This window comes from Thamnophis elegans, chromosome 12 (genome assembly GCF_009769535.1).
Source record: "Thamnophis elegans isolate rThaEle1 chromosome 12, rThaEle1.pri, whole genome shotgun sequence".
Classification (NCBI taxonomy): domain Eukaryota; kingdom Metazoa; phylum Chordata; class Lepidosauria; order Squamata; family Colubridae; genus Thamnophis; species Thamnophis elegans.
The window spans coordinates 55958229-55970930 of record NC_045552.1 but is presented as its reverse complement, the minus strand read 5'-3'; the positions used below and the strand labels follow the sequence as shown (position 1 = coordinate 55970930).

The window sequence follows — 12702 nt, the reverse complement described above, 5'->3', positions numbered from 1 at the left end:
ACCCCTGCCCCAAATGATGGTTCATTTAGAAACCCAGGCAGTTGGGCAAGCCCAGAACCCAAAAATTTGGCTAGCACTCCATCACTCAGGCTGGGGGGTGAAATTTTACGCCCCTCAGACAGGGTTCGCAATTTGGGAGTCCTCTTGGACCCACAGCTGACCTTAAAACATCATTTGTCGGCTGTGACCAGGGGGGCATTTGCTCAGGTTCGCCTGGTGCATCAATTGCGTCCCTACCTGAACCGGGAGGCACTTGCAACAGTCACTCATGCCCTTGTGACTTGAGGACTGGACTACTGCAATGCGCTCTACATGGGGCAGCCCTTGAAGAGCATTCGGAGACTTCAGCTCGTCCAGAATGCAGCCGTGCAAGCGATTGTGGGTGCACCTCGGTACACCCACGTTACACCTATCCTCCACGAGCTGCACTGGCTGCCCATTGGTCTCCAGACACGCTTCAAGGTGCTAGTCGTCACTTATAAAGCCCTTCATGGTATTGGACCTGGGTACTTGAGAGACCGCCTGCTGCCAATTACCTCCCAAAGACCTATTAGATCACACAGGGTTGGCCTCCTCCGGGTTCCGTCTACCAGCCAATGCCATCTGGCTACTACCTGGGGGAGGGCCTTCTCTGTGGCAGCTCCGGCCCTTTGGAACGAACTCCCCGCCGAGATTCGGACCCTCACCTCTCTCCAGGCCTTCCGAAAAGCCGTCAAAACCTGGCTGTGTCGGCAGGCCTGGGGGTGATGAGTTCTCTTCCCCTCCCCTCTCGATTTGTGTGGCTGTTGGCTGTTTTTAAATGCCTTGTATTTGTAGTTTTTGTGTTTCCCTTCCCCTCCTTGGGTTTGTGCGCCGCCCTGAGTCCCGCAGGGAATAGAGCGGCATATAAATAAAATGAAACTCAAACTCAAACTACCTGTGGTCTCCACGGTGTCCTGTTTCTTCGCTGTCCCCTTTGTGTTGATTTCGCAGCTGATGTGATAGAAAGTGAACAGCAAGTGGTGCTTCTGATGAAGATGCATCGGAAGCTGGATTTTGATCTAGGCGACAGGAGGGGTTGGAAAGGCTGAATTCCCCCATGATTTCATTTTTTTTAATAAAAAAAAAAGCATTTTCTCTTGTCCAGCTGGGGAATTCTGGGAGCCGAAGTCCACCCGTTCTTAAAGTTGCACAAGTTTGAAAAACTTGGATCAAAAATCAAAGGAGGAACCTTACGCTCTATAAATAGATCATCTGCTTTCTCCTTATTTTTCATGAAACCTTGAGAGAATTCAACCACCTCCTCCTCCTCTGTTAGTTTCTTTCTATTTTTTTCCTCACCTCATCGTAAAACTCGGGGCTCTGGCTGTGGTGCAAGACACAAGCGTAGGCGTGCGAGGTGAGCAGAGGCCCTCCGGGTTTGCCGTAGAAGCACTGCGGGACGTAACGAGAACGCCGTGAGGTTGGGAGGAAGAAGAAGACTCAGAAGGCATTGAGGATCTCCTCCTGGGACCACCCAAAGTCCTTCCCTCACTTCCTCTGCGACCCTGCTCAGTTGGGTCTTATCAGAATTGGGGCCCATGAAGGGGAGATCTTATCACACCGAATCCCACTGCCAGGATTCAGACGGTGGTGGGAAAGATCTCCCGATCTCAGATTGGCCAGGTCTAGGAGAACCAAGGTTGAAGAGCTCCAACTGAGGTCAACTAGCTCCCTCTAGTGGGAATTCTGCACCAACTGAGGGACCTTCTGTCTTGGTTCCCAATTGGGCCTCTTGACCAAGATCTAAAGCCTCCTCTGTGCCAAGCACCTGCAAAACTCAAGAAGCCTCCCCCCCCCCAATCGCCATGACCGGAGATCAGCTGGCAGATGGATAGCGTGGCACAACAAAACCGCGCTCGACTAAAGCGCGCCCGATTAAACCGCGTCGCTGACGTCATCAACAGGGCAACAACAGCGAGCGCGGAGAAAGAAGGGCGCTTTAAATAGCGCTTTGAAAGCAAGCCGATTCACGTTAAGGTAAGGGTTAGGGTTAGGGTTAGCTTTAGGGTTGGCTTTAGGGTTAGGTTAAGGGTTAGGGTTAGCTTTAGGGTTAGGTTAAGGGTTAGGATTAGGTTTAGGGTTAGGTTAAGGGTTAGGTTTAGGTTTAGGTTTAGGGTTAGGTTAAGGGTTAGGGTTAGGTTTAGGGTTAGGTTAAGGGTTAGGTTTAGGTTTAGGTTTAGGGTTAGGTTAAGGGTTAGGGTTAGGTTTAGGGTTAGGTTAAGGGTTAGGGTTAGGTTTAGGGTTAGGTTAAGGGTTAGGATTAGGTTTAGGGTTAGGTTAAGGGTTAGGTTTAGGTTTAGGTTTAGGGTTAGGTTAAGGGTTAGGGTTAGGTTTAGGGTTAGGTTAAGGGTTAGGTTTAGGTTTAGGTTTAGGGTTAGGTTAAGGGTTAGGGTTAGGTTTAGGGTTAGGTTAAGGGTTAGGGTTAGGGTTAGGTTTAGGGTTAGGTTAAGGGTTAGGATTAGGTTTAGGGTTAGGTTAAGGGTTAGGGTTAGGTTTAGGGTTAGGTTAAGGGTTAGGGTTAGGTTTAGGGTTAGGTTAAGGGTTAGGATTAGGTTTAGGGTTAGGTTAAGGGTTAGGTTTAGGATTAGGTTTAGGGGGGTTAGGTTTAGGTTTAGGGGTTAATTTTAGGTTTAGCGTTTACAGCGTGCTTCTGTCTCCGCGCTGTTGTCGCCCTGTGATGATGTCAGCTACGCGGTTTCGTCGAGCGCCCTTTAGTCGAACGCGGTTTTGTGGTGGAACCATGGATAGGACCTGTCCAAGGGGAAGGAGATCACTCATCCAGCCCAAAGGTTGGAGCATAAAGGACAGGGAAGTTCTGGAGATGGAATGAGCACCAGATGGCAGCCGGAGGAGAAGGGTATCCCGGAACACAGGGCATCGGGAGGCACAAGAGGCCCGAAGAACAGGAGCATCTTCTCGTGAGACCACCTCTTCCTTGGGCAGGGCTCTGGAGTACCTTTAAGGCTTTGGCATCTCCTTCATCAGAGTCCTTGAATTCCACCCGGATGGCGATGTTCCTTGCCTGAAAGAGGGACCCGCAGTGGGCACAAGGGGACATTCAGGCCTCCCTTTTTTTGCCAGCTCTCCTCCCCCTCCTGTGTGTCTCTGCCAGGTGAGGCCTCCTTACTCACCTTGGCGAACGTCTTCTGGCCATCGTACTTCAGATGCAAAGGGTAGACGTAGAGACGGTTTCTGTAGGTGGTGAACGGGCAGCAGTACTTGGTCACCTCGGGCACAAATTCATCGACCTCAAGAGCCACACCGTCACCCCGCTCCTTCCCCTCAAAGGGCTTGATGGGGACGAAAGCAGCCGTGACGCAGTCTGCAGGGGACAAGAAAGAGACAGAGGAGGCAGCACATGGTGACGGTGATCCCTCTTTGGACAAGCAAAGCCGATGGGGGGTGTCAAGGTTGCAAAATGTGACACGACTCGCTTAATAACCCACATCACTTCATGACAGAAGTTCTGGACAGAATTGTGATCATAACTTGAGGACTATCTGCATATTGGTTTGACAGCCTGAAGGGGACTGACATCTGTCCCATCTCCAGAATATGCAACATGAATTTTCGAACCATGTTTTTTGTTAATCTCTCTCTCTCTCTCTCTCCGTCTCTCTTTGTCTCTCTCCGTCTCTCTGTCTCTGTCTCTCTCTGTCTCTGTCTCTCTCCGTCTCTGTCTCTCTCTCTCTCTCCGTCTCTGTCTCTCTCTCTGTCTCTCCGTCTCTCTCGGTCTCTCTCTCTCTCTCGGTCTGTCTCTCTCTCTGTCTCTCTCTCTGTCTCTGTCTGTCGCTCTCTCTCTCTGTCTCTCTCTCTGTCTCTCTTTTGTCTCTCTCCGTCTCTAGGTTTCTGTCTCTCTCTCTGTCTCTCTCTGTCTCTGTCTCTCTCTCCGTCTCTCTGTCTGTCTCTCTTTGTCTCTCTCGGTCTCTCTCTCTCTCTCTCTGTCTCGCTCTCTGCCTCTGTCTGTCTGTCTCTCTGTCTCTCTTTGCCTCTGTCTCTCTCTGTCTCTCTCTCTGTCGCTCTCTCTCTGTCTCTCTCTCTCTCTCTTTTGTCTCTCTCCGTCTCTAGGTCTCTGTCTCTCTCTCCGTCTCTCTGTCTCTGTCTCTCTGTCTGTCTCTCTTTGTCTTTCTGTCTCTCTCTCTCTCTCTGTCTTTCTCCGTCTCTGTCTCTCTGTCTCTGTCTCTGTGTCTCTCTCTCTCTCTCCAACCAATCAACCAACCAACCAACCAACCAACCACTCAGAAACAAAGTTAGACAAGGGCAACTCGAGCTGAAGAATGCCAGAAAATAACCGTCTCATGTTCCACCACTTTTCTCCTCTATCCTTACTCGAGAGCTCCAAGGGGACGCACTCCAACGTCACATTCAGTTGGCCAGGTATCACTTGCAGTTTCGTCTTCTCTGGTCTGCAGAGGAAACGAAGAACAACTCAGAAGACAACTCAACAATGCTGGGTTGGAGTGTGCTGAAATGAGTAAATTGACATTTGAAATTAGAGAACAGGAAGACGAGAAATTTTGTAAGATATGGGACTTGTTTTATCAGTGGCTGGGGGGAAAAAAACCTGGAAATGAAAAATGTCTTACTTATGTTCTAACTGAAGGAGCTAAGTGATAATACAATTATGTTGTGAAATAGATTAACAACGATACAACGAAAAACGGATACATATATGAATTGAACTCTTTAGAACTTTTTGTTTTAAAATGGATAAGGATAACAATGAATTTATGTATACTTGATAGAGGATTGGTGATATAATGTATAACCCTAAGAATATATTACAAAGGTATCTTGTTGTTGATAAATAATTTTAATAAGGAAGTAATTAAAAATTGGTATATATGTATATGTATATGTGTATGTGTATATGTGTGTGTGTGTGTGTGTGTGTATGTATGTATGTATGTATGTATGTATGTATGTATGTATGTATGTATATATATATATATATATATATATATATATATATATATATATATATATATATATATATATATATATAGGTCTCTAGTTGTTTGGGTTTTCTCCCGCGTAGAATTGGAGATGTCTTGGCGACGTTTCGACGAAGTCACATTTGTCATCTTCAGGCTGCTGCTGACTACTTCAGGTTTGGTGTTTCCAGGAGTAGTGGACCAAACCTGAAGTAGTCAGCAGCAGCCTGAAGATGACGAATGTGACTTCGTCGAAACGTCGCCAAGACATCTCCAATTCTACGCGGGAGAAAACCCAAACAACTAGAGACCTACATACTAACACCCGCGAAAACCTCAGAAAACATATATATACATATATATATATATATATATATATATATATATATATATATATATATATATATATATATACATACATATATATACATATATATACACATACGTATATATATATATATATATATATATATATATATATATATATATATATATATATATGTGTGTGTGTATACAGACCATCCAGACAGAAAGCCCAATATTTTACTGTTGCCTTTGTTACATTTTGTGTTGTATTTGTGCTGATAAATAAATAAAGGCTTAATGGTCAAGATGTTTGCCTAAGATGTAATACAGCACAGGTTCGAATCCCAGTAAGGGTATGGCTAGCTGATGAGAGCTAAATAGCTTGAAATAGATCTATACTAGTCTCCCTTTATTTATTTATTAGCACAAATACAACACACACAAACACACACACACACACACACATATATATATGAAGTGACTATTTAGAATACCTTGTTGAAAAATGAAGGAATAACATTTTTGTTTGGATGTATGATGTACAAGGACAATAATGAACATAAGCATACTCGATAGATGATTGGTGGGATTATACATAATTGAAAACAATGATATACAAATATAAATGGTTGGTAAATCTCTTTCATATTGGGATCTGTGATTATATAAAGGTATACTGTTATTAAACGGACAATCAAGAATGTAAGGGAATTAGGTTTATTGGGTAAAAAATATTATTTGTAATTGAATATACATTGTACAATGAAAGTGAAGTATTGGAGATGTGATTGTTTCGATGCTACATATTATCATACATGGTGGACTTGTAAAAAGGTAAAAAAGCATTTTGGATAAAAACATGGTGGATTATGCAAAATGTTCTTTAAAAAAGGATAAAATTTACCCCTCAGTTATTCTTGTTAGGTATAACAACTGATTGTTCTGTTATAGAGACTAATTTGATTTTGAACTTAATAACGGCAGCAAGACTGTTGGTGGCGCAATACTGGAAGAAGGAAGATTTGCCTACTATTCAAGAATGGGCATTAGAAGTCACAAACTTAGCAGAGATGGCTAAAATATCAGCATATCTCAAGGACCACTCAAACGAGAGATATAAACTGGAGTGGAGAAGATGGATTGACTATACTCAAAATAAATACGGGACTAAGAAATTCCAGATAGTTTATGACTGAAGAAACAAGGAATGAAATAATCTGTTTAGAGCTAGCCTAACAAAAGAGGAGTTAAAGCTCAAATGAAAGATGATACTAACTTTCTTTAAGTTTATTTTAGAACATCTTTGTTAAAGATTTATATCCTGTATTGGTTCTGGGAAGTTGGGGGGGGGGAAGGTTGGGGGCGTGGGCTTTGGGGGGAGGGGAGGGGGAGGGAGGTAAACATTTGTAAAAGTTTTTTTTCCAAAAATTTTCAATTAAGAAAAGAAGAAGAAAGTGAAGCATTTAGTTATACTAGATGAGAAAAATCTGTGATTGTAAATGTAATTGAAAACATGGATGCAAAAACACTTGTAACCAAACGACAGGCTGTATGTAATGGATGAGATCATTTTTTTTAAATATTGCTTTTTTATTTTTATGTTTAAAAATAAAAAATATTGGGGGGAAAAAAAACAATGCTGGGTTGAAAAAAAAACCTGGGATATCTAATTTTCTCTACACTTTCTGCAGCCTAAAGCTTCTCTTTGGAGCCCGTTGTGCAGAAAGACACCCTGCACCGGCGACCTTACTTCTTATACTCGGCCAAGAACTTCAGAAGGTCCTCCGTGGAGAGTTTGCTGCTCTCTTGCTTATAGAGGGGAGAGAACTTCCCATCCAGATCCAAGGTGCCTTGGGAATCTTTGAAGACAGACCTGGAGAGAGGAAAGGATGTAGATTTGAGCAACATTCCCACCTGCTCATGGAAACCTCACAGCCCGCCAGGTAAAAATACCCAAGGTTAGAATTTATGGAGCTCCAGAAGTTTTGGCCAGGAAGCAGGTGCTGAAACAGAACTAGGGAACGGAATGTAAAGACTTGGTTGGTACAAAGTGGTTTATATATAAGCCACTTCCTTCCCTTCTTAGCCAGGTTCTTTCATTTTAACCATTCAAGTCAAGAGATCAAACCAAGTTTGAAGGACGTGCAGGCCCAGGAGTGGCATTTTTCATGGAACTGCCCTGACGAAATGAATCAAAGAGGAATCAAAGTCTTGGACAATGTTAAGATGAATGTGCATTCAACTTTCTGGAGAACATAAGCTAAGAAGGGAGAGATGTTTCCCGGGGAGTCTGTTGGTGTGTCTTTAGAAGTGCTGAGCAAAGAAAGTTGGTTTATCAAATTACCAGTCGCAGAGAAAATATTTCTCTGGGCTATTTCAGGGCTATTTCACTCAACCTTGTATCTGGAGATGTATTAGGAAGCCCTACGGGATGTGGCCTCCTAAAGGCCAGCATACTTCCAGGGATGGAGATTTCAACCAGGAAATGTCCTTATGAGAAAGAGTAGAAGAATCAGACTCCTGGAAGAGCAAGGACAAAATAGAAGGTCTCCCCGCCATGAAGAACCTCCAAATGCCATCTTCAGATGGCAGTTTGTCCTGGCAGCTGTGGGCAAGTGGCTTAGCTCCTGGCATCTTCCGCTCAAAGGAAGGGTGACATGTTGGCATTGACATCAGCAGAAGAAGCAGACTCACCTGACCGCCCAAGCAAAGGGCATGCGGTATCGTCCAAGACGGCTACATACCACCTTGGCCAACTTGTGGACCTTCTGCGCTGTCTGTGGCGGAAGGAAAAGAGAACAGATGTCGACAGCTGGTTGGTTGAAGTTGGAAGATGAAAGAGATCCAAGAGTGGTGGCAGGCAGGGCAGGTGGAGAAGCCAATCTCAGAGAAATCAGGTGAGGCAAGTTCTGAGAAAGGGGGAAGTGAGGTTCCCCCACCAAGATAAACCCATAAATGCTCTAGGGAAGCACCGAGAACATCTGAAGCATCTCCAACTGCTCACCTTCACCTCGGTCTACCCAGGAAGAGGACAAGTGGGCAAAAGGAAGCTCGGTAAATAAATTCTGCCCACCCACCCCCAAATCCCTATCCCCAATCCAAGAGACGCTGAATGCCTTGTCCATGTTCAACAATCTCTTCATAACTCGACCTAGGAGTCACAATATTTAGGAGGAACATCCGTAACATATATTCACACACTGCGCTAAGATATGGCTTGTGTGAACTCGGTACGCCAGCTCAATCCCACTGATTTGTAAACCATAGCTGGGTACAACTTCATAACCCAACCAGCCATGGTGGCCTCTTATGGGTTCGACCACTGTTGTTATATCAGCAGGATGTTTTCTGCCCTTCGTGATGTAACCCGAACAGGAAGAGCTTTATGGGATGGGAGGTCCCGCCTTAAGACGCTCGTTGCCTTCTTCCTCATCCCAAAGCACGGCCAGCCCATCCCACGGAATCCGATGTACCTTTGCAGGATCTGAGTTCTTGACGTAGGGCTCCACGCTGTGGGCAATGCTCCCTTGAAGCACCTTCTCCACCCGGGCAACGAGAAAAATTTCCGGGTGTGGGTTGGTCACAGAGAAGACCCCCTTGGTGTAAAAAGAGAAGCGAGCAGAGCATCAGAACTTAAAGGTCAAGGTTCCCCTCGCAGATAGGTGCTAGTCGTTCCCGAGACTCTAGGGGGGCGGTGCTCATCTCCGTTTCAAAGCCGAAGAGCCAGCGCTGTCCGAAGACGTCTTCTGTGGTCATGTGGCCGGCATGACTCAACGCCAAAGGCGCACGGAACGCTGTTAACCTTCCCACCAAAGGTGGTTCCTATTTTTCTACTTACATTTTTTTTTAATTGAAAATTTTGGAAAAAAAAAAACTTTTACAAATGTTTACTTCCCTCCCCCTCCCCCCAACCCCCCCCCCCACTTCCCAGAACCAATAGAGGGTATAAATCTTTAACAAAAATATTCTAAAATAAACTTTAAAAAAAGTTAATATCATCTTTCATTTGAGCTTCAACTCCTCTTTGCTAGGCTAGCTCTAAACAGATTATATCATTCCTTGTTTCTGCAGTCATAAACTATCTGGAATTTCTTAGTCCCGTATTTATTTTGAGTATAGTCAATCTATCTTCTCCACTCCAATTTATCTCTCTCGTTTGAGTGGTCCTTGAGATATGCTGATATTTTAGCCATCTCTGTTAGGTTTGTTACTTTTAATGTCCATTCTTGAATAGTAGACAAATCTTCCTTCTTCCAGTATTGCGCCACCAGCAGCATATTATTAAATGCGGTTATTAAATGCAAAATCAGGTTAGTCTCTATAACATGGCTACTTACATTTTTTGCGTGCTTTCGAACTGCTAGGTTGGCAGAAGCTGGGACAAGTCACGGGAGCTCACTCCGTTACACGGCGCTAGGGATTCGAACTGCCGAACTGCCGACCTTTCTGATTGACAAGCTCAGCGTCTTAGCCCCTGAACCACCGTGTCCCCTAAGAACTTACAAAGCCCGTAAAGATGGACAAGACAATGGGAAGGCCATTGTTTGAGTCTCAGCTAGGAGCTCAGGCCGACCCAAGAATATCTTAAGCCACATGGGTCGGTCCTTAAGAGAGAGTTTCGACTTCAACCAACTCTCTCTTAAGTAAGGACAGAAGAGATCCCAAGAGGTGGGCGGGCTCACCTACAAAGCTGTTGAGCTGTAAAATAGTTCCCTCATCTCTGACTGACATGATCAGTCAAGTGGCGCAGTGGTTAGGGTGCAGTACTGCAGGCCACTTCAGCTAACTGTTATCTGCAGTTCAGCAGTTCTAATCTCACCGGCTCAGGGTTGACTCAGCCTTCCATCCTTCCGAGGTGGGTGAAATGAGGACCCAGACTGTGGGGGCGATATGCTGACTCTGTAAACCGCTTAGAGAGGGCTGAAAGCCCTATGAAGCGGTATATAAGTCTAACTGCTATTGCTATTGATCTGTGTTTCCAAGATGTCATTCCCATTCTGATTCCTGCTGGTTAATCAGGTGTAGAAGTATCCACTGTAATAACCACCCTTGCCCTGGCTTTGGAATAGGATGTCATTATCATAACGAGCTCAGCATCTGGATCCACCACCCCAAAACAGAGACCAGATGCTGGGGAGCAAGAATAAACCTGTGCTTTAACCTCGTGTTCTACTGGGGTGAAGTTGACTACGGAGAACTAATAAAACTTGATAGCTTATTAGTAACCTTGATTACACTAAATGTTGCATCTTTTTATTCTCGATGGATGTATTTTATTCTCCTTATATACACTGAGAGCATCGGCACCAAAGGCAAATTCCTTTTGTGTCCAATCACACTCGGCCAATAGAGCCGAGGTGGTGCAGTGGTTAGAGTGCAGCACTGCAGGCTACTTCAGCTGACTGCTAGTTCGGCAGTTCGGCTGTTCTAATCTCACCGGCTCAGGGTTGACTCAGCCTTCCATCCTTCCGAGGTGGGTAAAAATGAGGACCCGGATTGTTGGGGGAAATATGCTGACTCTGTAAACCGCTTAGAGAGGGCTGAAAGCCCTATGAAGCGGTATATAAGTCTAACTGCTAAGAGCCGAGGTGGCGCAGTGGTTAAATGCAGCACTGCAGGCTACTTCAGCTGACTGCAGTTCTGCAGTTTGGCTGTTCAAATCTCACCGGCTCAGGGTTGACTCAGCCTTCCATCCTTCCGAGGTGGATAAAATGAGGACCCGGATTGTTGGGGGAAATATGCTGACTCTGTAAACCGCTTAGAGAGGACTGAAAGCCCTATGAAGCGGTATATAAGTCTAACTGCTATTGCTATTGCTAATAAAGAATTCAATATCTAAATAGTAGATTGCTCCTTGCTAGGTTTAATCCCGCTCCTATTTCCTTTGGAGGCTTCCTTCCTCTTCAATCTGAGGTCGGGCGGACTCCACAGAACTTCTCACCTGCTTTATGTAGCGCAAGCTGGATTCAGCCATGCCGTGGAGGGAAGGGCTGTTGATGGGGCTATTTCCAGGTTGCTGGTCGGAAGAGTCGCGCAGCATCTCCCGCACGGGCCCAGAATTTAAGTCCACGTGGAAATCTGCCGAGATCTTGCAGCAGTTTTTCAGATCGAAGAGAGCCAGGCTGAGGAAGAACGGCTCTACCTGGGGACACAGCAAGAAGATATCTGAGGTTGACCTCAATTGGACGCTCTACGGAAGGGAAGGTTGGGTTTTCAAGGAAAACGATGGGTTGCTTTGAACTTTTGGCATTGGAAGAGGCTCCTGAGAACAGGGGTTGACCTGACTCAAATTATCCTACTTTGGACACATGATATGAAGACCCAGCTGGGTGGAGAAGGCTGCTGTGCTGGGAAAGGTGGAAGGGGTGGGAAGAAAGAGTAGTAGCAAAGTGGAGGGACTGAGTTGCAACAGGGATGAGTGCATTGGAAGATCTGAAGGACCAAAGTTGGGGCCAGAGCATCCGGGTGAAAATCTATCTGTGTGGTTGTGAAGAGTCAACAATGACTTGTTGGCATGTAGTCCATCCAAGGGCCCAAAGTGGGACTGCCTGGGAGGGGGGCATCTTCTAGAAAACTGGTGGGCTTTCCACATGCTGTTGGCTGGTCAGTAGGAGAACGTCTACTAGACTAGATAGCCCAGGGCTTCATCCAGCAAGACATGACATGTTCTTATGACACGTTGGAAGGATCAGGAAACTGTTTGGGAGAGAGTAAATAACAATTTGGAGAAAGCTCTGGCAAAAAAAAACACCTATATATGGGGGTCTGCCCTACATTGGAAGGGGGGTCCTTGGAGCTGTCATTCAGCTGGGCCAGGAGGTTGAAGGTCAGGGTGTGGCAATTCAGCAGGAAGCGTGGCCGGCCCCTTTCCTCAAAGGGTTGGATGTCCACCTCAAGTCCGGAGAAATCGAGCCGCTACAAGAGAAAAAGGCAAAGGTGATTAATTTTTTTTCTGGAGAGAGGTTGAAAAAAGTCTTTTGTGATTATCATGTTTGGAAAGGAAGGGCAGATCGTACAGATTTCAAAATTATCTTCCTTCCTTCCCTCTCCACTTCTGTTTCTCCTTCCTTCCTTCCCCCCTTTCTTCTTCCTTCTTTCCTTTTCCTTCCTTCCTCCATCCCTCTTCGTTTCTGCTTCTCCTTCCTTCCTTTCCTTCCCTCCCTCTGCTTCTTTCCTCCCTCTCTCCCTGCGTCTCCTTCCTTCCTACCTACCCTTTCTCCTTCCTCCTTTCCTTTTCCTCCCTCCCTCTTTGCTTCTCCTCCTTCCTTCCCTCCCTTTCTTTCCTTCTTTCCTTTTCCTCCCTCCCTCCTTCTTTGCTTTGCTTCTCCTTCCTTCCCTCCCTTTCTCCTTCCTTCTTTCCTTTTCCTTCCTTCCTTCCCCCTCCCTCTTTGGTTCTCCTTCCTTCCATTTCTCCTTCCTTATTTCCTTCCTTCCTTTCCTT

The 12702-nt window shown here is 45.4% G+C and overlaps 1 protein-coding gene across 1 annotated transcript in view; it reads right to left on the bottom strand.

The window, feature by feature from the left end:
- The window catches only part of DOCK11 (dedicator of cytokinesis 11), a 91394-nt gene that overhangs the window by 57187 nt on the left and 21505 nt on the right, over positions 1-12702 (bottom strand). Inside the window, exons 11-20 of the mRNA XM_032227837.1 lie at positions 12036-12176; positions 11203-11403; positions 8735-8857; positions 7956-8038; positions 7012-7134; positions 4351-4427; positions 3153-3343; positions 2978-3043; positions 1321-1413; positions 917-1040 (exon numbers count right to left, since the gene is read on the bottom strand). Of these exons, the coding sequence (XP_032083728.1) occupies positions 917-1040; positions 1321-1413; positions 2978-3043; positions 3153-3343; positions 4351-4427; positions 7012-7134; positions 7956-8038; positions 8735-8857; positions 11203-11403; positions 12036-12176 (1222 nt within the window). The remainder of the gene's footprint in view (positions 1-916; positions 1041-1320; positions 1414-2977; positions 3044-3152; positions 3344-4350; positions 4428-7011; positions 7135-7955; positions 8039-8734; positions 8858-11202; positions 11404-12035; positions 12177-12702) is intronic.